We start from the raw sequence: 27,001 nt of genomic DNA, 5'->3' as shown, positions 1-27,001 counted from the left end.
GCAGCTCGCGGGCGCCCGGTGTTTTCTGGCCGCCTGACGGGACTCCGCACCCGGGTACCCAGCAGAGGAATCCTCCTCAAAAACTTCAGTTTTTTTTTTTGGTACCCAGGCGGTGACGCGGAGGGTGATACCCGCTTCATTGTTACCCTCTCCGGGGCCACGCGAGTTTCCCTCCCGGCGAAGCGCGCTGATTGGCTGGAGTGTCCCAACATGGCAGAGCCTGATTGGCTGGTTCAGACGGCACTTTCTCTGTCTTTTAAATAAGCTCAGCGCGGGAAATAGTGATGTTAAAGGATAATATCAACGTTTTTTTGTGGCACTTTATTTTAAGGTTATTTTTGGTCACAATTTTGGCACAAGTGGAAATTGTGGACCCCTTGAAAATGTCACCTACACCATCCCATACTACCATTACCATTACTACCAATAATGATAAAACACCCAACCCCATACTACCAACAATAATAACACCATTCGTTATTAAGGTATTCTTACCATATGTACTGGTAGAGCATGAAAAAACCTCTAAACACTAGCACTCACATCCATTCATATTTTGCTTTGGTGTTGTTATTTATGGCTAATTTTACATAGATTTCACATTGTGCAATCTGGGTCTATTTTGAAGAATATATATATTTTTTTTTAATGAGTAAATGCAAATGTAAAGAATCTAATTTTGGGCCAACACATGGCATGCATACAAAGAAAATGTAGAGATTTAAGAACTGGAAACATCCGGTGTAGTCATAGAAGACAAGAATAGTTTTGATTAAAAGAGTTCCCTAATACAGTTTTTCTCATTAACTGAGGGTTGGTGGTTGGTGGTATCAGGAAGTCTATTATGTGTCTTTGAGATCTGCTGCTCTCTATCCTGTCCTTGTCTTAAATAGTGTTGCTTAATTTCAGCTCCTAGGATTTTATTTTAATCTTGTCTTATATCTTTAAAAATAATATTCTAATAACTACTAACCTACTAATATGGTTTTCATATGCATTTAAATGCAAGACAAAAAAAATGAGTAATGTCTAAACAGAAGTAGGAGAGAGGCTTGATATGGATGAAAACCTAATCTTACAGTTGTGTCATTATATCATCAGTAGCAACATGCTGCTGTCCAAACAATTGTTAAGTTCGCTGCACTCCATGCAGCTTTCAGGGAGAAATCTTTGAGCGATGGCCAACCTCAGAGCGCTGACAGACAGAAAGCACATCTCCCTGCACTGCAGCAGCTCAGCCACCAGGAGGGACCTCTGTGTGACTACACAGCAGGTAATGGTTGTCCCAGGAGGAACAGACGTCTGGGGGCCAGAGGAGGCGCATGATAAAAGCCGTGGGAGTCCCAGTGAACAGGTGGCAGATGTAGCAGGAACCGGGAGAGAGGGAGAGACGAAAGAGAAGAACAGCATAATTCGATACGAGCCCGCAGAGGGGGCAGCAGGGAGGAAGGCAGCCAGCACAGAGGGAGGAATAGAGCAGATGCTACATGTGGGAGGAGGGGGGGCGACAGTAAAATCCCTCAGTGCTGCTATGTGTCGTTTACCCTTTCCACCCTCTCTACAAAAGCCTATGGTGAGCTGCCAAAATAGTCCAAATATTTACCCTGTCACACAAACCGAGAGAAATATTCAATTAAGGAGCAGGAAATATCAGGCAGCAACGCACTGAGTCTTTTAAGCTTTTACACAATAACTCAGAAGAAACGATTCAACAAAACTTTATTTTATTTCAAAAGTTGCATTATTTGGAGTCGCAATAAACATTAAAATGTGTCGGATCAAAGGCATTGGCATTGACTGACAAATAATATTGTTAGTGACTAAGAAAAAATGATTTGATTGCATTTAAATCAAAGATGACATACACTGTATTCAAAAAAAGACAATATAAAATAGGCAAATACATTGTGGAATTAAATGCATAATTAAAAAAAGAAGGATGACCACAAAACGTTTAGAATAAAATAAAATAAATACTGGCACTAGAGGTGCTGAGTGTCCCTTAAGAGTGCAGTTACATACAGCTTCTTCATAAATATAATAAATAATGTGGCACGCAGCAGCTTCTAAACATGAGTTACATGTTAATCTAGATTGTGTCTTTTGACTTTTCCCTTGACGTGCTGGCGCACACTAGTGCTTCCAATCTCCTCATTCATGAGCGACAGCTTATCTAATAGTGTTATAGCGAACAGGAGCCACAGAGCAGACTAAATTGCAAGAGCTAATTAACACTTCATTAGCCAAGCTCGGTGATGTTACTGTTGTTCTCTCTCGCACGCAGCACCGCTATCGCAATACAATTACTGCTTCATGCAACTCATCTCCTAATGAGCCTCTCAGCTGATCCAAGCAGAGCCGTGTGTATCATCTTTCCTGCAGAGCATATGGCTTAAGGAGGTTAGCTTAACCTTACTCATCTGTATGCTATACTTACATACTGTATTATATCTAATAACATGATACAGGGTATTCACTATTTATGGTGCGTCCATGCTAAAGAGTTCTTACTTGAACCAGTGCAAGGTGAAGTGTATAAGGCCTGTGTGGGTTTACCTTCATTATTTCTTGATATCCCACACTTTAGCCTGGTGTATGTTGATGGAAAGTTAGTGTTGGTGTGATTATGGCATTTGCAAAGTGGCATTTTTGTAGCGTCTTTTCATCCTCCCAAGTGGTATGTACGTACCACGGCTCATAAATGCTGTAGTCTCCATGCTCCTTAGATGGCGGTGGCAAATAGAAAGATCTGGATGAGCGGCATGACCTTCAGAGTTGAAAGGTCAGCGAGGACAGCCTGCAAGTGCGTATGTCAAACAAAACACATATAAGATTTGTCATCTAAATTTCGCACCCCTTGAGAAGGGCTATAAAGCACACCCTCCCCCTTCTCGAGAGACATATCTCAAGATTTAAAAAAAGAACCACACAGAGCGACGTGCATAATGATGATGCAGGATCCTTGGGAAGCGACAATCCTTGCTTAAAAGTACACCGCTCCCCGCTCTGTCCTTTTGGGATCGGTGGGAGATTAAATTTAGGGACCATATCATGTTTAGAGGCAGGGTTTAATATTTCAACGCTGGGCCTGAGCTTCTAAATATAAGGTAAGGAGCAGTATGTTATGATATCTTCTCTCTGCTGGGGCAGGTGGTAAATGAGCAAGCAAATAGTGCCGGCCAGCATCTTAGAGCAGCAGATCAGCCTGTCGCCCCATGCGCCACATTGTAGTTTAACTCCCTCACCCTCAGGGGAAGGGGAGAAGAGAAGGGGGGCAAAGGGGTGCGAGTGAGGCGAGTCATCGTATGGTTTACTCTTGTCATATGATAGCGGGACCACAGTATGGGAGCGGGTGCGATATACAGTGCAGGCATGAGCAAGAATTACATTACTGGTTACTGTAATAATGCGACAGGAGTGACAGTGCAGAAGCTAATGGAGGATGCACTCATTTACCTATTAGCTGAGTGTTTGCATGGTAGAATTTGAAGTTATTAACACTAGACAAGATGGCATCTGTTGTGGCTTGTGCAGCAGTGCAGATTCTTTGGGAAATAGCAAGTTTTCTCTTTTTCAGTGGTGTTGGGATATGGTGGCAGAGGACTTGTGGGGCGTTGGAGGGCTGGTACACAGGGTGGGGTAAAGGGGTGAAGGGTTTTTAAGTGTCCAGTAAGCCATTTTTTCAGACATGTGCATGCAGGAGACTGGGTTACTGGTACTGGCTGGTCATCAACGGCTATTTACAGCCTTCCAGGAGTATGTGGGGGTGACAGGGAGAGGACTGGAGTTTCACTCACACACACACACACACACACATGCGCGCGCGTTTAATGTGAGACGGACATACCTCAGCTGAGGCCAGAGACGTCACTTCCATCAGGTTCTCGGCGCGGAAGGCAAAAACAGCAGCTGCTAGGACTGAAAGAGGTGGAGGATGGCGGACGGAGGGTTGAAGACAGAGAAGGTAAGAGAAGCGAATGGGATGAGAGAATTACAGAAAAAGTGGTTGTCAGATTAAAATAGTGTCCATACAAATATTGTGACTGTTGCTGCTGTGTTTTTTTTGCAGAGTGACACAACTCTTACCAGCAACTATCTCCAGTGAATCATATCCCAGGATTCGGTCCCAGAGGAGAAGCAGCTGGTCGGTAGACAGATAGCCGGAAAAGGCCCGCACCATCCACTTAAAGGCAATACGCAACCTGGGGATCAAACCATCATGTCTGTTTGTGAAGTTGACACATTAAAATTTTAATAAAACACAGCTTATTTAACTCCCCATTTTAATGTTTACATCTATTTTAAAGGCAACGTTTTTGCATGTAACTGTGAGACAGCTGCACCTTGCTCATAAGGCTCCACTGATTTGCTGTGCGAGTTTGTTTTTGGTTAAAAAGTGTGATTCCATTAATTTACCACAAGATGGCAGTAGCTTATTACCACAGAGCTGCAACAAAACAAAACAGTAGTGAATGTGTCTATGTGAGGGGTGTGTATGACTCCTACAGCACAAGTAATTAGCTAGAAATATAATTTAGTCTTAATGACCCGGATAGAAATAGACAGAAATATTTTAGATATTAGATTGTGACAACAACGAAAAATTTTTATAAGGTTATTCGATAGTGTTGGTGCTACACTTTGCTGCTGAGCTACACAGGAGCACAAAGACAGGGGGGTGAAGAGGTGTGCGGGCTACTCACGGCTGTGCCCCGATCTGCCTAAGGTGGTAGAAGAGCTGAGGCAGGTGGGTCTGGAGCAGCCGCTCAAACTGCAGGCACAAAGACACTATACCCTGCAGGGAGTTAAATAAAATACACGCAAGAAGTCTGTCAGAGAGAATATTCTGACCTTGACATTTGGCGGCAGTCGCAAAACGACAATCAGGGAGCTTACCGAGGGAGAGGACGAGATGGAGTGTAATCTGAAGAAGTAGCGGATGTACATTTCCCTGAATACACTGTACAGCTTGGATGGCTCGTTGTACAAGAAACACAAAGGTGCCACTGGGGGACAAAAACACACACACACACACACACACACACACACACACACACACACACACACACACTCCCTGTTATATCTTGGGATGTTCTTCCTCGCGAGAAATGAATGTTAACAGGTGCAAAAAATACTCACCATACATTGAAAATCCATGAAAAGGGATTACACCTGTTCAAATAAGCAACATATATTCAGACAAAGCTCCCGATGATAACCAAAACAAGAAAATGTCTACAATTTGTATTTATGTTGTTTAACTTCTTATATAAAGTACGAATGTGAGTGTCAAGATGCAGGCTCACCGTTGGGAGGATATACAACAGCACACTCATCATCTCCAACCTTCCCTGTCAGACAGACACACAGACAGACATCAGTGACCGCAGCACCACGTGTGGGTTTCCTCATTATTTATGTCATGTGCAGCAATCTGTGTGGGGTCATCAGAGTGAAGTGGCCACTCCTGTGTGTTCATGTGATGTGTGTCCTTGGTGAAGGGCGCGTCCTCTCACCCTGGATGTAGGATTTAGGAGGAGTGGCACTGTTGTATTTGAAGTGCTCCAAGACGGCGGTGTCCCGCGAGAAACACAGCAACACCTGGGAGCACACAGGTTTGGTGTTGAACATGCTCTCTCACACACACACACACACACACACACACAGGCATATATATTTGGATAAACTAAAAATGACTGATGCAGGATTTGGTTTGTAGATGCTCCAATGTTGTAAGGAACTTTAACCTAATAAAGTGGTGTCATCCTCTCTCACACACACAGATATGCAACATTATCCTTGCCTGATAACCGGGGCTACAGGAGACAATATCCTAATACCCTTTTTTTTTTTGCCTTGCTTCCTCTTGAGTAAGAATTCTATCAAGGCAGCACACATGGAGCCAGCGTTTCAGGATGTACTGAAGCAGACAGTAACAGAGCCTTGAGTGGCTGCTTGTTTCACAAAATGAGAGTCCAAGTGGGGGCTCTTTCCATCACAGGCCCATTTCTGTGTCTTTTTGAGGACCAATTTCATTTCCACCAGCCACTTCAGATGAATTACATTGTAGGGAGAAAAAAACAATCCAGCAGGGCAAATATGAGACTGGCCTCCATTCGTACGACGTCATTAACAGGAGACTACAAACAATGACAGCGGGTGACTATAGCCTGCGTCCTATCTGACCTTTAAGCATACTTGCTGGGAACAAAAACAGGGTGGTCTACTGTTGTACTTGAAGTGTTTTTGTCTATTTGCAATAGATTGTATACTGGGAGGCATTCTCTTTGGACTGAGTATAATAGATGTTGTCTTAAGAAAGTAGGTGCAAATAGGCTTTTGTCCCGTTATGTCACTGCTCAGATCTACTGAGGTCTCAAAGATTTAAAAGAGCCACAAAGTGACATTTCTTTGAAATTGCTTTTCTTACATGTTCTTAAGAACTTCCCATAGTTTTATCTTGCATAACTTCTTGAGGCTGTAACAACACCTGTGTGAATCACTGATCACCCAACAATGAGTGGATTCTTTCACTGCCTAGTGAGTCAGTCAATATTGACAGTGATACCGGTGCTTTGTTCTGTCTACACCTGTGTACTCATCGGTTATCCACCAAGAAGCACGACATTTTAACAGCGGCTGAATAAACCGGTTGCCGGGTATATATGTCCGTTTATCAGCTGAGCACCAAAGGCAAACAGAGCAGTGACTACCAGAGGAGCTAGAATAACACGTCGTATCCCCGTCTGGGCTGAATATGCAACTGTTGGTAAAGCCGTCATACACTAACTGTCCCAGTAAACTGACACAGGCAATAGGCTTATTTAGCACTAACACTCATTTAGTGGAATAAAGAAGACAGAGGTGATGTGGATTCATTTTGAAGGGTCAGTCATTGAATGAAATATTTGTGGGAGCCCATGTAACTATGTTGAAATGTCTTAATAAATAGTAAATTATGATGTTTTTTATTCCCCTAAACGTTACCTATGATTGTTGCCTATTTAGGATATTTCATGTTATAGAACTGGTCTGAGCTGAACTGTGAGAGCGGAGCCCCTACCTGATAGAGGAAATCCTCAAACACAAAGTAGTAGTCGTCATTACTGGCGGTGAGCTTCACATCCTGGTGAGCAAAGCATTTGTAATTAAAGTACATCTCAAATATCAAAGAGAAATGTGCAGTAAAAGTTATAGCTTTTAAATGGTTTCACTGGTATTAAAAAGAACAAAACTTGAAGTACTATAAATGTATACAGACAGAATGTGTGAAGCTTTTCTTTGGTGTCAAAGTTTGTGTTAATGGGATCATGACATTGATTGAAAACCAAGGCTGTCAGTGTTAGTTTTTTAATTTAACGCCTTGGCTATACAGTCCCATAAATGTGAACAGTGGCAGTGTAGGGGAGGGTACCTTATAGATGAGATTGTCCACCAGTAGGTCATGTTGTATGACTCCGGCCTTTAGCTGCTCATAATGCATCACATCCTGAAACGACAGAGATCCAACAGGTTTAAACAGGCAACAACTTGATAGCCAGAGTCGAGTATGTTTGGTCCTGTTGATAAGTTAGATTCCTGAGAAAATGCTTGTTTACAAAGTTAGTGTTCATTTTATAAGACAATTCCCTGGTTTTCTTAAAAATATGGTAAGTAAAAGATCACCCTTTCCTACTGTTCCTGCTAAATCAACTTTATGTATTCAGATGGCGAAGACAGGAAGATTAAAACAAACTAAGTGGATGGGTGTTGTGTTTCCGACCACATGGTTAAACTCATAACGTGTCTCCGGTTTGAGACAGGTTATCACAAATGAACAAAAGAACAGGCAGCAGGGTGGACGGGGCGATAAAAATGTCCTCTGTGACAGCTGTGAAGCATCCTGGCAATGATCAGCGCTGCGGATGTGCGGAGAACAGGAACAGAGATGGTCCTTTGGACAGCTGAGGTACAACATTGAAACCAATGTGGAAATATGGACAGGATCAGTGGAAAAGACTTCAGATAAGTTCTGCTAGAATACCTGCCAATGATAATGTGTCTTGTAGATGAGGGTCACGACAGTCCGCTGTTAACACAGGTATTCTCTGACAAATGAGTTATTTCGTCTGAAACTGAGATGATACACAAACTGTTCTCAGCCAACTCTGATTGTTTAATGTGTTTGCCCTTGTGTCGTCCGCAGCTGCGCTAACACTCTCCAGACCTCAGTCAGGTCCGTGTAACTCTCCTTCAGAAATCAACCTTCCCATCACAGGCATTGTTCTATCGACTTGGCCTCAACAGGAGACTCTGGACTCCAGCGTTTACACAGCTCTTTGCCACACAGGCAGGCAGCTGCTCTGTTTGGGCTAACTGTGCTAAATCGTCAGCATTTGATTATCTTAGCATTTGTGAGCTAGGATAAACAGGACAGGGGCACAGATTATGTAGAAGATGTAGGTCAGCTGGTGTTCCATATGTGTCTGGTGGGCAGCAACACATTAGGCTTACTCCGTCACATGTACTTTTTATTATATAATATATGTACTTGTATTCCATTACATTAGGATACACACTTCTCAGCCCTTTACTAAGGCGTTTGGTGTGCGTGGCTAGTCTGTGATGAAGCGAGGGGAGAGTGTGAGCGTCAGAGAAAGTGATGGTGAATGGTAATGTAAGTAATCAGTAATGGCAAGCAGAGCAAAGGAAAAGCTTAGCAGTAAATGTACAGTTTGTTGAGAACGAAGGATGCAGCTTCCCAAGAAAAAAGTAAAGCTCCCGTGCAACTGCTGGAAAAGTGATTTAGTTAGTCTACAAATATGAACCCAATGTAACAGATTTCTCCAGTGAAACAAATACAAGCCCGACCGTGAACTTTAAAAATGACTGCAGCTATAAAAAAACTTCACCTCGTTGTAAACATGCAGTTTGGGAATCACTGCAGCTGTGTGTGCAAGGTGTCTTTATGACAAACACTGACAGGCGACCGCCGCCGCCAGGGTGCAACTCAGCTGTGTGTTTGTGTGTGTATGTGCGTGAAATACCTGTGGCTGGTTAGTAGAGTTCAGGATGAGGGCCCACAGGTCTGCCCGGAGCCCGGTGGGACAGCCCTGCCTGCTGTACTGCTGCGCTGCTGCACTGTCCTGCTCCGTAACCACTGGACCAAAGAGGGACAAAATGTTAGACACAAAAGAGACCAACATGCACGACACGGACAAACACATGATGATGGAGATAATTAGCATGATGACTGGAAGCAGAGGGAAACAGCAAAGCCTGGCTCAGTCTGAAGGTAAAAACAAAACAAATCACCAGACTATTTCTTGGTAAGGAGCCGTTACTTTGTGGAGCCTCTGTTACGTACCTCACAACCTCACAACGACAATAAGACTCCAAGACATTACGCCAACAAACAAATGAGACATAACATGTTAAATATGAGATTATTAAAGGTTCTGGTAGGTGAGTTTTGTTCGGGCCAGACTGTCTGTTTCCCCTGTTTTTGTCACTCTTTGTGCTAAGCTAAGCTAAGCTAAGCTAAGCTAAGCTAAGCTAGCCCTGCCCTGTCTGTAATGTCATACCTAGCTGACAGATTTAAGATTGCTATCATATTTCCATCTGTTTCCCACATTTTTCACTTTTTTCTGACATTTTACAGACTGAATAATAGAAAATAAATAACACGATCAATAGAATAATTAGAATGAAAATAATCACTTGTCGTAGAAATATCCAGCTTTCCATCATAACTCCATAATAACTAAAGTATATCTAAGAAATGATTTCAACCCGACAATTCACTACAGACCAAACCAAATAAGTTTGTTATGACCAGTAGCTTGCAATAGCTAATGGTAGCTAATGTTAAAAATAAGGTACATTTTGTTGTATAACTGTCATTGGCTGTATGACTCTTCTATACTTGTGCTAGTCTTACAATGTATTTTAACATTTAACATTATTGTAACTTGATTGATGACTTGACAAGGCAAATGATAAAGCTAAAAACAAAAGACTGGAGAAACAAAGGATGCAAAAAAAAAAAGATGCAAGAATGCATCTGACCAACGAGAGTTGACAGATTTGAAGCCTCCTGATTTGACAGAAGAATGCCATAATATGTACAAAGAGCAGAGTCATCTAAAATGGTACAGAGCCAACTGAGTCAGCTGGGAAAATGAACACTTGCACGTCTTGAATGACTGCACAACAACAAGCAGGCAAATCATCTCCGAAACTGCTAAGAGGTTTGTTTGGTTTTTGTTTTTTTTTCAAAAAAGCATGACCTCCATTGGGACAGAAATAAAACATCTTTCATTGGGGACTACAAAACTACGACAAATATGTCAGTCAAAAATCATAACACTGGTTAATTTAAAAGAGCGGGCAAGCCACAGCCTAACATCCGTGTGTTTGGGTTTCACGCACACGCAGGTTCACAATTTCATTCTATCCCTCTGAAAATGTATAAACATCAAAAATCATAACACAGACGTTCCTATAATGGTGATTATTACATAACTTAAAAAAAAACGCTCAGGCACATGCTGGAAACACTCTCTCCTCCATCTCCATTCGACACTAAATCTCTGTTGTGACAGTAGCCAAAAACACACAGCCGTTGACTTAAGGTGCTGGTCAGTCATAACATAAACGAACGCACTCCTCGGCTCTTAAATTTCCTATTTAAGTGCACTTAACACTTGGCCTGGAACACAACTCGCAGCTCGGCAGCCAACACACAGCCAGCCGAGGGGCAAAATAGTGGACCAGGGCCTTGTGGCTGTGTATATAACATACAGCCTGTGTTTTTAAGATTCTTGCCGATTGATGTCTGATTGGTGACCATAATAAGGTTGGTGTTTGCGCTGGATTCATAGCAGAGCAATGAGATGAGAAAGTGTCTCTCATCACAGTTAAGGCAAACAGGAGGATTCATTAATGGCAGAAGTCGACGTCGGGATTTTCTGTGCATACATGTTGGGCAGTGACTGAGTTAAAAGACATTTCTATGTACACTGATTATACAGTGTGTATCTTAATAACATAGCTTTTACTTAAGTTCACCTCTCTAAGATTTTATTATTTCTTTTAAAGAAATCACAGTAGATATAATTAGATTTTTTGATACGTATCTCCCAAAAAAGACTCTTTAAAGTAAAAATAAAACCAGTTCTCGAACGGTCTAAATAAAGTACAGATATAAAACACGAGACAGAGACGAGGTTTCTCTATAATAATGATTGAATCTGTATTAATAATGATCACTAATGAATCATGATCATTAAAAGTTAAGTTGTGTCGGGTGCAGTTTTAGTATTTGTGCTTCATTCAGACCTGTTTGTAAAGAAAATGTCCCACATTAAGCAGAAAAACTAGAAAACCATTTACAGAAAGGTATTTAACATAAATACTACAAACCAATAACCAAGCACTAACCTTTCTTCCCGATTTGAACATACTCGTTTTCAAACAAGTCTGCACAGGACAAGAAAGACAGAACAAAACAGATGCATCAATAATTGTCTGGTAGTGGTTCCGTTTTTCAAACTAATGTTATCTCTTTGATTTACAAACAGAGATGGTGGATGCGATTCTATTTAAAGCTTAAACACGAGAGTGTAACAATGTCAATATCTGGACTTAACAGAGATATGGTTTGAGAAAACCCAGGCTGCCATGTGGCACAAACACAGGCTGATGGGGGGCCTGATGGTATACACACAGTGTTCATCAAGTAAGCAAGTTTATTTCAGAAGATTCCTGATTAATATCTGCTGGAATAAAAAACGTGTTTAAATCTAATATTGTGTGTTTTTATTACCAATCATACATTACATGTTAGATATTTGATATATAATATTTACATATAGAAAGTCCTCAAACCAGTGTGACACGATGTCCTGCATGCTGTGTGTCATGGTGACAGGATGCAGAAACCGCTGAAATAACAGACTTGTTTGGGAAATATGGTCATTTGCTCTCTTGCAGAGAGTTACACAAGAAGATCAATACCCCCTCATTTCTGTCCAGCTAACTATAGCTACTGTATGCTAAGCTAAGCAGTCACTGGCACTAGCTACACATTTACTGCACGGACATGAGAGCGGTATCAGTCTTCTGATCTAACTCTCAGAAAGAAAACTAATACGTGTTTTTTGCAAAACAACTATAACGGCGCATATAGAGGTGTATCTTTGTGAATACCTGGATGGATGTGTGCATGGTCATCAATCCCCAGTTGCCCGGTGTTCAGGTTCAGCTCTGAGTAGGCCCGTCTCTGAGAGGTTTACACACAAAAAACACACACAGACACTGATTTTAAATCCATTGTGCATCTCCCGGGGCAGCTTAATAGGATATACTGTTATATGAGTTGGACTCGCAAGGTCACTAATGGACAAAACACCGGCAGATAGAGACACACACATGATGCAATCACAATGGCCCAGACACCCACATGGGTCCCTACCAGCTGTGGGATGTCCCTGACATTGAGAGGAACCTGGATGAGACCCCAGTGGCTCCTGACGCTGATGTCCTCGCTGCAGTCGTGATTCGGGTTCCGCAGGCTGATTAACACCTGTGTAGAAAGCACAGTTTCTCTCTTAAAATCCCAGCTCTTTTCCAGGAACTTTTAATGAACACTCGGAGCTGCAAGAGATCTGCTTGCCTCCAGGAAGTCTTTAGGGGCGTAGACGGGCCTAAAGCGGCTTAAATCTGTAGAGACACAAAGACATTAATGTATCTCTATAATACATTAGTTGATAGTAACACTTACAAAGGACAGCTTGTGCATATACACAGTGTTTACATATGCAATTTCAGAACAGGCTTAACAGCTGTAAATCCTAGACGACACAAGTGAATCCAACCATGTAGTCCTTTTAATCGTCTTGAACTTGGATATACTTAATCTGTGACACTTGTGACTACAAAAGTCAAAAGAACACTATAGGAGCGATTTAAGTGGGACTTCCATCCACTGTCCTCGTAGCGCTGCAGTAAATTCAAGTGCCGCGTCCTCCCCAGAACGAGGGCGCATTAAGGTTTGAGCGGAAAGAGAGGTGCTGCTCGTTATCGCAGCTCCGTCCAAGGAGTCTGGACAGCCTCTATATTCACAGTCCAAAGTGTTTATAGCCAGGGGAAGGCACCTCCTAAATGTTATTATATGCCAGTGAGCTGTGATAGCATTGTTTGGACATGAAGTTACCGTGCTCTTTGTAAATGTACTGGCACAAAGTGCAAATGGTTGGTTCAATGACAGCCAACAGCTATGGCTTTCATGGTGAGGTATGAGATGTGTCTCCCCAAACTGAATGCCAATAAATATGTTTTTAACTGCAATAAAAAGATAAAGTATCAACATACTTCATGTTTTCCTCTTAAAAATGTACCTTTAACATTTTTTTTACGCTTGAGCTACGGTGATAACAATCAAAATTCTCCACTGGAGAAGCTAATAATTAACACTGCAGTTCAAGGCAAAAACAGAAAAGCAGAATCAACAGCTTTGGATGTTGCACAGTCAATCAAAGCGCCTAAGAAACCTTCTCTGGATAAACACCAGGTAAAAAGCAGACACGGAAGTGGTAGATCTGGTTCGGCGATGTGTTCTGCTCTGACCGATGCGCCAGCGAACAAACACATCAACACTAATCTTTCATAAAAGGCAGATTGCTCAGGGCCAAACCCCTGGGGAATGTCTTGAGACCTGGTTCATCTGTGCCCATCTCGTTCCATTTGTTGGTGAGCTCCTTCTGCTCCACTGCTGGCCTCTGTGGACGGGGTGGAAAGAGAGGATTTCATCAAAGCATACAGCTAAAACAGGGCCGATTTTTGTAATGTCGCATGGGAAAAGTGGTTCTTTGGTCATAAAAGCAATCATGTGCATTCAGAACTAAATAAACAGACTCCAAACAGCTTGGGGGTCAGTATGACATCAATACTAAAATACACTATGCAAAAACTAATGCTACAACAATGCAGTGATATGATAAAATGCAGTGTTTTAGTGCCTTTGCACAGAAGACACAGTGAACCTGAATTAGGAGCTGTTGCAATTATGCTGTTAGCTGTGACTGACAATATTTTAGCTACCATCCGAGCCAGAGGCACTTCGAGCTCCGTACTCATGCTGTTCAGGCTTTTAAGGACACGCTTCTCCCAGCTGGCCTGTGTAAGAGACACACACAAAAAACACAGACACAATGTGGCTTCATATCCCACAATACAAATACTGAGACAATAAAAAAAAAAGAAACAGGGGCTACGTCTCTGAATTCAGCAAGCTAAAAAAGACAAGAGAGGTAGGAGAAGACGTAGTGAGGAGTGACGGAGATAGGAGCAGACAGACTGACCTGTGCCTTGCGCATGTAGGCCAGCGGCTCTTTGAGATGCTCTGGAGGAGCCGCGGGATGGCTCGGGGGCAGCTGGCTAGAATAAGCAAACACAAGAGCGGCGGGGGGAGAGGAGAGTTACAGTAAAATAGAAGAGGGGTTGACCAAGTACAGTAAATACATTAAAAAATCTGCATGAAAAAGACTGACAGCTTTGAGGGACTGAAGCCATAATGGACACAAACAACAAATATTTCAGGAAGGACTGCGTAAAAGTGCTTGACAGAAGTAGGCTGTCAAACAAATGACAAAATGGGAAGATTTTCCTTAAAAACAGGCAATCTGTCACCATTAGCCGCCCTGCACATGGAGCTCAGATGAGTCAGGACGTATCTCCACCAGATGCAGCAATTGTCCCATGTCTAAGCATGCTCAGAGCATATTGAATGACTCAAGGTCTCAGTGCGTTAAACAACATTCTACCTAATCTAAACACCTATAAGAGCGCATAAGGCTGACTAATGGCCGAGGAGGCATTAATCAATGTTATATGTCATCCTTTAAAAGCAAAGCATCAGTCTGAGCGTCAAGAGAGCAAAGAGAGTATGTTACCCTCAAAGGTAAGAGAGTGCAGCTGTTTATTGAAGTTCAAAAAGTTTTCAGGATATTTAGCCATTTGATTCTAATAAAGATTACTAAAGAGAAACGAACATAGATCAGGTTTATTTTGGAACAGTGTTTTAAGTTAAGAGCCTCAATTTCAGTGCTTTCTGTCAAAATAAGGAAGGTGAAGCTAGTGATACTGTTAGAGGAAGGTGAAAACAGGACACGATGGCAGCGAGACGCTGAATCACTGCAGGGCAGAGAAACAAGTTGGGCCAGTGCTGCAATACCTCCGTTTGGAACACTCACGGTTGATTTCCTTGTCTGTCTCAGACAACAATATGAAGTACAAATATTTGGGGCCAGGCATTTTTGCATTTTTGCTTCCAAAATAATAGAGAAAACCCTGAACTGTGTAAACAATGTGCAGTGTACGCAAATAATAACGGTGGAAAAACGTGTGACAATGCTTCACCTCCCCAGTGGGATGTTTAAGTTAAATGCATGTTGAAAAGCAGCTGCATAAAGCACAGATCACAACTCCTAACTTATACCAGAGGTAGACCTAAATGACAGTAGACTTTGGACACATAAATCAGTTTTAATTATTGCGATAAATACATATAAAGTGGACTTCAGTGGAGTCTTACATCAAGGATCTTGATGTAAGTGTATACAAATATGTGTGTGTGTGTGTGTGTGTGTATTTGTACGTGTATTTATATGTGTGTGTATTAACCCAAGATGGCGGCACGCATGAGTGCAGCAGCTTTTTGCTCTCCTTCTTTTTCTTGTGTTTTTAGTCTTTCTGTCCACGTTTTTGTGATATATGTTTTTCCCTAATTTCATTATACTGCAATGACAATAAAGGTTTTATTCTATTTCCTTTTCAATAAGCTTGTAATCTATGTGGCTTTAGACTAAAGACAAATAAACTGCAGGTTCAGGCTAAAAACACGGGTTTGTTTTTACATTAAAAACTATTCTGAAGGTGCTTAAAGGTGTTTCTCATTTTAACCCGCCAGCTGCAGAATGGGTAAAACAGTCGGAAAAGATCTCCTGTACATGCATTAGGACTCGTGAGCAGGCAGCACTCCATATCTAAGAAGCTAGCCACTTCAGGGAGGGACAATTTACACAAAACTTTATAACAGACGTAAGCGTGTGGCGTCCCTCCAGAAATGCACACCTGGGAGTATTTACAGAAGTAGTGCCATATTTTGACAGTCTCCAATTATTATCATCATCACTATGATATAGATTATAGATCATTATTAGTTACTAATGTGTCTCGGCTCAGTTGTAAACCTCACAGGTGTCTGTGACAGAATACAGGTCTACGTGCTGTTGTTTGTTTGTATGTGTACCTGTATGTGAATGTAACTTACACATGCAGTTCTCTGTACACTGCATTCTTTAGCTTTCTTTCCCAGCCTGTAAAACATTGAGATAGGTTACTTGTTATTTGCATTACAATAGTCAGATGCTGTGTCAGTGTGTGTGTGTGTTACAGAAGCTGAGGGTGTGACATTGACCACACCTGATGTCTTGAGAAAACTGCGTACGTCCTCTTTCAGGGACTCCAATTTGATCTCAGGTTGATGTAAACACTCCTGCAATAACGTTTGGGAGAGAACAAAACAAAAGTTGGACATTTTACACGACGTGTAGCTGCCTTTCAGGTTGCAGTCTGACGTTACCGTAAGCTAGGAGTACAAATTCAAATTGTTCACGACACTCTCGGGATTGACAGCAGTCCGCTCCGCATCGTTAGCCACACGCTAACGCTACTCACTTTGGCTTGTCTCTCTATCTGAGAGTGTAAATGGCTTCCTTTCAGCCGCTGGACGATCTGAGCGATGGTCAGAGATAACTCGGTGCCCTCGTCCATCCTTTTTTTATCTCAAAAAAAAAAAAAACCAAAGCTCGTTTAAGTTAGGTAAGAAACGGCACCGTTTGATTAATTTTACACCATTAGCATCCGGCTATGCGGCAGCCGCCCCCTGCAGAGGTTACTTAGCAACGGACTGCTGAGGGTCAGTGGATGTGCGGCGGAAACAAGAACCCGATATCTTTGGTTCCGAGCTGAAAATATCTGAGCTGTAAATTAGATTTTTAAATATAAAACAGCTGGTTGTCGATTTTATTTTATTCCCACACATTAAAATAACTCTTTTAAAAAAAAACATTAATAATTTTTGTGGTTTAAATGCAAGAAAACACAATATTTCGCACATGATATCGCACATTTAAAACACAAAATATCACTGGCATCAGTTTTGACAGTCCAGTAACATAATATACAATCATACACTTTAGCAGGAGTGATTTCCATGCAAGAATGAGCTTCTTCCAAATGTGTTACTGTTGTCATAAGATTACTTTGATTGATATACATTTATCTTGTGGTGTAACACTCTCACTTCAACATCTGTGTCACCACACAGGGCGCTCACCCCCTTGTGTTTGATTAACCATAATTAACAAGAAGTCACAACAAGCCTTGAGGGATCACATTCACCGCAGCTCATCGTGCTACCGATTCCAAAAAAGCTGGAGTTGGCGTTGTTGGCCCACTAATGACAGCACATCTCTGCAGCCATCAGAACAATTACAGCACGAGCGTCCACATCGCTGCTGACACGCGCCCATGAAATGCCACGGCGGGCAGTATCAAGCTTTGAAAGCACAAATGGCACAGAGAGCCTTCAGTGGACTGCTGGCTAAAAGGTATCTGACACTTGAGATGAATTTGATTCCAGTTGTGCACTTTGAATTTCTCTGGCTTTGATGCCTTCCTCTCTTGTAGGAAATTAGATGAATTACAAAATAATCAAGAAAAACAGTCAACATCTTCCGTACTTGACGCAGCAGCAGGGGGGGGGGGGGGGGGGGGGGGGGATGGGGGCGGGGGGGTTTGACTTGTCTTGCACAGACACTAAAGGCGGGCTGAGCGCTCAAGAATGCGTCCACATGCTGTCAGTGGCTGGAAATGCTGAGCGGAGCGGAGCGCACCAGACTGGGAGCGCACGGAAACTTGTAGAGAAGACTACAATTATTAGTCCTACTTCTTTTTCTTTAACAGAAAAAAAAAAAAAAAAAAAGAGAAAAGTCTGAGAGGAAGTATACAAATCTGACACCGTCCATCCTTCGGGGCATTTTATTTCTTACAAGAGCATGACGGATGCTGTTCATATGACTGATTTCACTTGAGGCTCACAGGAGAGGACGGAGAAATGGAGACGTTCACGATTCACGACATGCTTTTAAATTCAACAGACCTGAACAAGATTTTGTGTAATTTTGGGATCAAGAATATTTCGGAGTGCGAGGTCGAGGAGGAGCCCTCACCGGAGCCCAAAGGTACAGTGACTTCACCTATTCTTAATCACTTTTAAAAGCTATGGAGGACTTAGTATAGACGATTTTATTTAGGAATGTGATGTTAATTTTATTCCAACTGTTTGTGCCGAAAGCTTTGGGCATTCTTTGCGCCAGTGCGCATTACGCATATGGCTCAGTTCCTCCAAAAAGCTAATGGAGTCTGCTATATGTTAGTGGTGACACATATGCTGTCACGGTGCACTAGTTCTGCCAATGTCAAGTGCCATTACGCACTTTATGGGCACAGGATAGAGAATGAAATGACACAAAATGCAAATTTCTCTGGATAAACATAAGAAATCACATTTCTAAGTCGCCACAGAGGGATATTTTAGGAATATTAGAGTGATTTTTGCTCACAGGCAGTGAATTAATTTAATATAAAGAGGCAGTTTGTGCTTAATGTGTGTGCGCCCATGTGTCTCCTCACGCTGCGGCTCAGATATCAACCAGACAGTGCGGATCGTCCTCTACAGCCTCATCTTCCTCCTCAGCGTCCTGGGCAACAGCCTCATCATCGCCGTGCTGGTGAGGAACAGGCGCATGAGGACCGTCACCAACCTCTTCCTGCTGTCTCTGTCCGCCAGCGACCTCATGGTGTCCCTGGTCTGCATCCCCTTCACCCTCATCCCCAACCTCATGAGGGACTTCATCTTCGGCACCGGCATGTGCAAGCTGGTCATGTACTTCATGGGTGAGTGAAATCATGATAGGCTGTCACATTAATTATACTTTATGTATCTTATTATCTTTAAATTGTGGCACATTAGTGTTAAACTTTCTTTTACCCTTAAATTATATGATTTTCTCAACTTTTATGACCATTTTGTTTTACGTTAATCAACATCACTCAAACAATATGGCAGCCATACCCCAAACTTTGCCATATTGTTGAAATGTAGATACAAAATAATTAATTTGATAGCTGAATTCATCATTATAACCCAAAGAAGACTTTTTTTTTATTTGAGGGAAGCAACAGCTGCGAGTACACACTTTGCCAGATTTGTTCAAATTTTAGCATCCAAGTTTGCTTTAAATGTGTCTGAGTTTTGTGGTGATTGCTCTGCGCAATTTCTGCATCTCCTAATACTACTGTCATGCCTCGTGCAGAGTCATTAGACTCTGTATGCTCGTAGGGAATTATTATTATGTTCTTATATTGTGATGGTAATTGTATTTTGTCGGAGAGAGGATAATTGATGTCATCTTAGGCCATGCCCTGCTCAAGGTTTATTTCCCTGCGTGTTCAAACGCTCATGTTGATTTAATGAGCTTGGGCTAAAAAAAAGAGCTAAATACAGTTTTGGGTAAGCACACTGTCAGAAAGTGTAGATTCACCTGAAGCCACAATCAAAGTGACAGTGCAGTTTTTCTCTGCTACTAATTCACATTCATGAATAATAACAAGGTGTCTAAGCTACAACCAGAATCATTTACCTGTGTTGTACTGTAGTGTTGTATTGATGACATTAGGCCACCAATTTAAAACCTACACAAGGACAAGCTCATTAGCTAACTCTGGCACATTTACAATGACGTGGAAACTGAGATTTTGATTAATATGCACTGTTTCTGTAACTAAGAAAGTAAGTAAATAAAATATTTATGAATGACATGGGTACCAAAACCAATTTAACATGACAATCTATACAAATCTCAAATCAGTCTGGTATCATAATAACTGCCAACAGACCTTTAAAGTCCCCTTCTGCCTGTTTTAGCTCTGTTTTTGGTCTCCACCATTTCCTGAGGGAACTGTCTGGCTCTGCAGCTGCTTAATACTCCACTATGTTGCCCGACTAATTGCTTACTTTGTCTGCCTGATGTTTGGTGCTGAGCAGGTAATACAGTCAGAGTTGGGGGTGCTGAAACACATTCAGTCTGTATAATGATGTCATACTAAGTGATATCCGTGATCAGTCTTTTAACTCCTGCTCGGCGCGCTCGCCATGTCCAAATGTGGTCATTCGACATGCACCACAACTATGTGTGACTAGTCCATTGGCTAACTAAACAAGAAACTGTGACTGTATCACTGCACAGCTATCACCTGTGACCTTGGTAACCCCAACAACGCAAGCGTCGTTCCTTATCCAGAGGACGCCAGCCAATCCAAACAATCAGATAACTAAACTGTGCTCCAGAGAGAGAGCTTCTCCAACTTTAGGTTTCACACTCGGCCAGAATGAGACGCCTTGACGTGTGTCGGGGCTAAAGACAGAAAAATCATTCAGAAACATAGCGTATGTAGAAGCAGCCACGGGCAGGCAGACTGGATGAAAACTGAAAGGACAGGAAGAAGAAGTGAGACGACACCTGTACGCAGGCGAGAGATGTCATGATCATCAGGTTATCTCTCCTCCCACGCGAGTACAGTGAATTTAAACATCATTAAATTAATAGTCTGTTAAATCTCAAACTTTTAGAGCAAGCTCTCGTTACTGGATACACTGTGTAAGCTAGAGCTGTAACCAGATCACACATCCTGCTATATTACTGGCCTTTACACGTGTACAGACATGTGTCACAGTTATTGCAGCTGCAGTTGGCTGGTTTGAACTCTCTGGGTCTGTCTGATGGGGTGACCAGTGCCCTCACGTCTTGTGGGACACTTGAAAAGACACTCCTTAAAATACCCCAACGTGTTTAGAGGCTAATACATGTTTATAATTAACAAATAAAAAACAAAGTAGAACCTCTTTCCTATTGCAAATACTAGTGCATATAAATCAAAAATGAAGCATTATGAATTTAAACTTTTTTATGAACTGATGGTTTTGTGTTATGCCTGGTTTTACGGGGACCTGCAGCCCACACAGCAGCCTGACCTCCAGCATCCTTGCCTGCTGCGGCTGAAAACAACACTATGAGAGTGATGAGAACAGTCAAAACAGTCAAGTTGCAGCCGGACAGCTAAATAATGAGCTGAAAGTCACAGTTCATTTATACAGCACATTTAAAATAACCACAGTTGACCAAAGTTCTAAACAAGTGGAAAATATCAAGATAAAGATAAAGAAAAGGTCAAGATGTCAAGCTATCAGAGGTGTATCAGCAGCGACTTCAGATTTTCTAGGGTCTGAGCAGTTCTTATATCAATAGATGAAGTGTCTCAGAGCCACCGCAAAGGCTGGGTCACCTCTAATTTTGTGCCTGAGTCTCTGAACATCCAAGAGCATCTGCTTAGTCGACCTCAGTGCTCTAATTGGACTATGATGATGTAAGAGGTTTGTTAGATAAGGTGGTGCCAGCCCATTTAAAACCATAAAATAATTTCAACAATCTTGAAATCAATCCTAAAACGGACAGGAGGCTTGTGGAGAGAGGCCGAACATCAGTGTTATGTGATCGTGCTTTCTTTTTCTAGTTCAAAGACGAGCAGGTGCATTTTTTACTAACTGCAGATGATAAGCGGGCGACTGTTCTACTCCCACATACAAAGAATTATAATAGTCTAATTGAGAGGTGATAAAAGCATGAATAGCTCTCTTGAAATCCCTGAGAGAGAGAGAGGACTTTACCTTGGCTAGAATTCTGTAAAAAGATAGTTGGGAACAACTGATCTAATCTGTTTATTAAATTTGAAGGAGCTGTCAAAAGTCACATCAAGATTTTTAGCAAAAGAAGCTCAAAGGCCAAGAGTAGGTCAGGTTATCCACACATATCAATCTCAGTCTTGTCATTAAGATTGAGAAAGTCCATCCAGCAAATGTTGCACTAAATGATTACTGCTTGATCCAATACGCAGATAGATTTGAATGTCATCAGCTAAAAGTGAAAAGGAATATTATTATATACCGAGGGTAACATATAGACCACAATGAAAAGAGCATGGGGCCTAAAATAGAGCCTTGAGGGACCCCACATGTAAGCGTTACATTTAATTCCTACACACTGCGTGGTTTTTATAATTACTTCACACACTGGGAAAAGTTTGAAGAATTGTGACCTTTTCGGCTTTTCACAGCCTTAAACATGTCAGAGGGGATCATAAATATACAGAGATATGGGATACAGCTAAAGGAAGTGAGAAAGACAAAAACTACAAATCTAGCTTTTAAAGCATTATTACCTTCCTCACGCTTTAATGGTCAATAAAATATTCAATACAAAAATGCATGAACTATTCTGCAGTGAAGTGGACATGGAGTAATGGGCTAGTTTGAAATTTTTGTCTTTGTGAAAGAAGAAGAAGAAAAGAAATGAACAAAATCATGTTAATTATGACCAAAAATAGGACAGGATTTAACAAAAATGTCTGAAAATTTAGCTTGTAATCCAATGTGGTCCAAAACCACAATGACATGTCATACAGCTGTTTGCACAGACCTCCCATTTCTTACAAGCTCACATTTTAGAAACAAAAAGACTCATCACTTATCAAAGTTTATACCAAACCGGATTTAAATTATTTCCAAATGATTCCTTAAGTAATCAAAGGCAGAAGCCACAGACAGCTTCAAGGGACATGAGTCAATCACATCAGGGATGTGAATCTTCCTTGGCTTTAATTTGCTTGTGATTTTGATCAATTCCCCAGGTTTCTTATTGTCCTCTCAGGAAGCCTCTGCTGGGAGCTTTGCAACAAGGTGCAGTCATTACAGATGGTGCACTTTTACTAATAATTCACTTTCATCCAATTACAGGTCCGCTAGGAAATCAGATTTTAATTTTTCTCCATACTTCCTGTAGCTCCTTTTAGACGCTCGGTGAGATCAGAGCGCTGTCACCCAGGATTACTTCTTCATTTGTCCACGTGTTTATCTGTTTGTCTCTCGGATTGAACACAGCGATAATTTTATTTATAGTCTGTCTTGTTATTGTTACTGAGTGTGTTAACGCTGATCTGGTAAGAAACAGTGCAGGATGTGCTCTGTCGCTGCTCAGCAGTTAAATTTAATGTGACAAAAACGTTAATGTGCCATAGCAATGCATGCACGACAGTAAACACGATGACATGTTGTGGGGATGCTGTTATAAAGCCAATGGCAGAAGGTGAAAAAAAACAAGGTGAAGGGAAATTTCCATAAATGTATTTATAAAAAAATGCAAGAAGCAGAAATCCAATTTGAGATGTTTTCTATGTAGTTATGTACCTATGTATTACTGTTCCTGTGGTTTCTATGGTCAGATATGGCCAGGTCATTCTTTATTATTTATTATATTATAGCTAAAGTTTTTAACAGATCAAAAGCTTGACACTGAAACTAAAAAAGTGACAGTCATCTATTTTTGAATTTTCTGATCTATGCAGGTGTCTCTGTAAGTGTTTCCACATTCAATCTGGTGGCCATCTCCCTGGAGCGCTACAGCGCCATTTGCAACCCGCTGACCTCAAGGACGTGGCAGACCAAATCCCACGCCGCCAAGGTCATCACTGCCACCTGGGTGGCGTCCTTCATCTTGATGCTGCCCTACCCCATTTCCAGCACCCTCAAGCCCTTCACCCGCCTCAACAACAGCACCGGACACATGTGTCGCCTGGTGTGGCCCAACGACATCATCCAGCAATCCTGGTAGGCTGGAAATAAGTGCATTAGGGAGCATTGTACCTTTGCGGTCCCACCAGGGTGTCCTCACATTCAGATGCACTCATATTGTGTGGCAGCTAAAGTAGCCCATTGCTAATTTCAGATGGCCCCTTTATCGATTTTCGCAGTCTGGCGCTGCTGGTGAGAGACGACCACTTGGGGAAATCTTCAGGCATGGCACAGACTTATTTATATATAGAGCCAATTTGATATGTGTTCACATTCCTTACCTGATTTAAAGAATATTAACAATATTGTAAAAATATTATTCATAAATGTAGAAGATATTAAAGGTACTAGGCAGAAAAAACCATGTTGTCATGGTGATAATAGACTAAACTCACAGGCAGGCATTTCTAATATTAGACAAGCAATTTCGCTCTGGTTTTTACAGAAATTAGATACAATGACGCTTGTTTGCATCCACTTACCCCCCCAAATGTGTCCTTTGCAGGTACGTGTCCCTGTTGCTGCTGCTCTTTCTAATCCCCGGGATCGTCATGATGACAGCCTATGGACTCATTTCCCTGGAGCTCTATCGGGGCATCAAGTTTGAGCTGTCGAGCAGGAAATCGAGCAGAGGTATAACAAATCAAACACAGCAAGTGATCAAAGCAACACTTTCTTTTTAAGAATATGGCTGCCATCATTCTAATTTTTCCTTTTGTCAATAAGTTTCATGTGAAGATCAACAATATTAATACTTTCTGACTTCCCGAACTTTCTCTACCCTTTGATTCTTTAAAAAAAGACAATCAAAAGTATAGAGTTCCTTTTAAAAAAAAGACCATTTTCTAAAACATCTGGGCACTGTAGAATTTAGCAAACATAACTCAAAAGAGGTGTAAAAGTTGCAGTTTTGGGGGACTATTTTCAGCTGCGGATTGATACACATTTGGCATTCGAGGGAGTTTTTACAGCAGCAGCAGGATGGTGCTTGTGAGACTGACTCAATGTTACTTATAATACTTGTTACTAAGATCAATTAATTGCTGGATTTGGTCCTTTTTAATCTTTTTTTACATTAAAAAATATAGAACATTATTTAACTTTGACATATAACAGCCTATTGTCCTGGAAATGCAGCCTCGGCTTTTAGAAAAGTCAGTTTTGTAGACATGACCCCGGCCTTCCAAGTCATGAGGGCTTCGCTCCTGCATTTTTCTAGGCTGCTGACAGAGTTGCACTTTTACACTCCAGTCTTGTCTTCTCACATTCCCTCCCCTGACAGACAGACAATCCAGCACCGGCAGCATCAAGCCCGGCGACAGTGACGGCTGCTACCTACAGCCGTCTAAAAAGAAGAGCATCACAGTGAGTACGGCCAGCTCCAGCAGTAAGCCCATGATGGGCCGTGTGTGCGGCAGCAGCTCTACGGCCAACCTGATGGCCAAGAAGCGTGTGATCCGCATGCTCCTCGTCATCGTCTTCCTCTTTTTCTTGTGCTGGACCCCCGTCTTTGTGGTCAACGCGTGGCAGGCTTTCGACCGGCGCTCGGCCTACCGTCTGACCGGCGCGCCCATCTCCTTCATCCACCTGCTGTCCTACACCTCGGCCTGTGTCAACCCCATCATTTACTGCTTTATGAACAAGCGCTTCCGCCAGGGCATACTGGCCACGTTCACCTGCTGCAGCTGCTTAAGGAGGAGCGGCGGAGGCAGCAGCGGCTTGAGGAGGTCAGCTGGAATGGGAACGGCCAAAGGGGAAGCGGGCAGATCGAGAGAGACGCCAAAGACCACTGAGCAGAATGGTCATACCCCGCCAAGTGGAGCCAGCACACGCTTCACCTACACCGGCATCCGTGCAGCTGCCTGGAGTGAGCTGACTTAAACTGGATAGAAATGTGTGTGTGTGTGTGTGTGTGTGTGCGTAAGAGCTCTGCCTTTAGTCCGAACACTCTGCGGTGTGTTGTTTTAACTTAAAGCCCTCACCGTGCTTATATGACTACTCAACGAGCAGCTGCGTTGCTTTGGCTCGGAGTGTGACATGACGTGGCTACAATAGCCAGTGACTGTGGAGCAGAGGCGCTCTCACAGCACATCAACACAGCCAAATGTCTCCAAGCTTAATGCCTAACACAGCAAGGGTTGTGAAGCAGAATACCAGTTAATGCACTCAATATGCTTTCTTTAACTACATTTTAGTTGCTCCCATGACACAGTAAGTGGTAAACACATATGTAACTGTACAGGGACCAAATAGTCTTTCCATACACCATGCACAAGGTGAGAAATATCCACAATCACAATCAGTGCCAGAGGGATTAGACTGCACAAAATCAGTTCATCCAAATTACAAAATAAAAAGTCTCGCTAACCTCTAACGAAAACAGTTCCGATGCGGTAAACTCCAGCCACCTGGTGCCTCAGGGAAGGTGAGGAAAAACCACGACTGGCAATTTGTTAAAAAGAGCTCCAAGGTGACGTTCTTACACGATTACTTCTGTTGATGAACTGAAGGGCGATTCAGTAACCACTGTGGAGCCTTCGATCATATCAGATTCATCCTTGAGTTTGTTGTAGACACGGTCAAGACTGAAACTTTTAAGCCAACATGGAAAAAAAGTTCTTAAAAGTGGAATTCGAACATCTATATTTTTTCCGTGACAACTGAGTCCATATGCTGATGAAGATCATTTGATGTGATCAAAAGCTGGCTACTAAATACACCTTAAGGTGAGTAGCTTAGCTGGAAGTAATGTATAATTTCCAGGACATGACCCCTGACCACAATTCAAAATGTAAATGTTTTTATATTCTAAATGTCATGTTTTGCTTTCTTGTCACACATTAGATGAGAAGCGCGATGCCACTTTCGTGTCTGTGTTAAGTATGGAGCTGGAGCTGGAGCTGGAGCTGGGAGGTGGTTCGCTTTGCAGCTAGCAAGACTAGTAGTAACAGGAACCCTTCAAAGATCACAACAACACAAACATCTTCCTTGTTCAGTCCTGTTTGCGTTCTAACTCTCTGCATGCCAACTGCCGCACAGGATTTAACGAGCGAGAAAGCAGAGCTCTTATTCCAAAATGTCGGCCCATTTCTTTAACACCGACTGTGATGGATTTCACATTTCAAACACTTGACTCTCTGGAAATTGGCAAAACCACAGCACAGAATAATCAGCAGCAATGCGAACAGGTTGGGAAAGCGGCTTCAGATC

The 27,001-nt window shown here is 42.1% G+C and overlaps 2 protein-coding genes across 3 annotated transcripts; one reads left to right on the top strand and one right to left on the bottom strand.

The window, feature by feature from the left end:
• Positions 1–1,959: 1,959 nt before the first annotated feature.
• tbc1d19 (TBC1 domain family, member 19) lies at positions 1,960–16,853 on the bottom strand. Its single transcript, XM_070854821.1, has 21 exons — positions 16,720–16,853; positions 16,465–16,537; positions 16,313–16,358; positions 14,343–14,418; positions 14,083–14,157; positions 13,697–13,760; positions 12,656–12,702; positions 12,455–12,565; positions 12,190–12,262; positions 11,422–11,460; positions 9,027–9,139; positions 7,415–7,489; positions 7,064–7,126; positions 5,517–5,601; positions 5,307–5,351; positions 5,140–5,172; positions 4,897–5,006; positions 4,704–4,795; positions 4,087–4,202; positions 3,848–3,918; positions 1,960–2,797 (listed from the first exon to the last, which is right to left on the bottom strand). Exons 1-21 carry the CDS (start codon positions 16,813–16,815, stop codon positions 2,723–2,725), a joined length of 1,578 nt encoding a protein of 525 aa, XP_070710922.1. The 5' UTR covers positions 16,816–16,853; the 3' UTR covers positions 1,960–2,722.
• Positions 16,854–18,082: 1,229 nt separating this feature from the next.
• On the top strand, positions 18,083–25,765 carry cckar (cholecystokinin A receptor). 2 transcript variants are annotated; one of them, XM_070854708.1, is made up of 5 exons: positions 18,083–18,287; positions 18,751–19,002; positions 23,566–23,827; positions 24,297–24,424; positions 25,074–25,765. In XM_070854708.1, exons 1-5 carry the CDS (start codon positions 18,161–18,163, stop codon positions 25,670–25,672), a joined length of 1,368 nt encoding a protein of 455 aa, XP_070710809.1. In that variant the 5' UTR covers positions 18,083–18,160; the 3' UTR covers positions 25,673–25,765. The 2 variants fall into 2 exon arrangements, with proteins under 2 accessions (XP_070710809.1, XP_070710810.1); XM_070854709.1 differs by having other exon boundaries at positions 18,198–18,287; positions 18,762–19,002.
• The last annotated feature ends 1,236 nt before the right edge of the window (positions 25,766–27,001 follow it).

The sequence above is a fragment of the Pempheris klunzingeri genome, chromosome 23, assembly GCF_042242105.1.
Source record: "Pempheris klunzingeri isolate RE-2024b chromosome 23, fPemKlu1.hap1, whole genome shotgun sequence".
Taxonomy (NCBI): domain Eukaryota; kingdom Metazoa; phylum Chordata; class Actinopteri; order Acropomatiformes; family Pempheridae; genus Pempheris; species Pempheris klunzingeri.
This window is presented reverse-complemented; position numbering and strand designations above follow the sequence as displayed.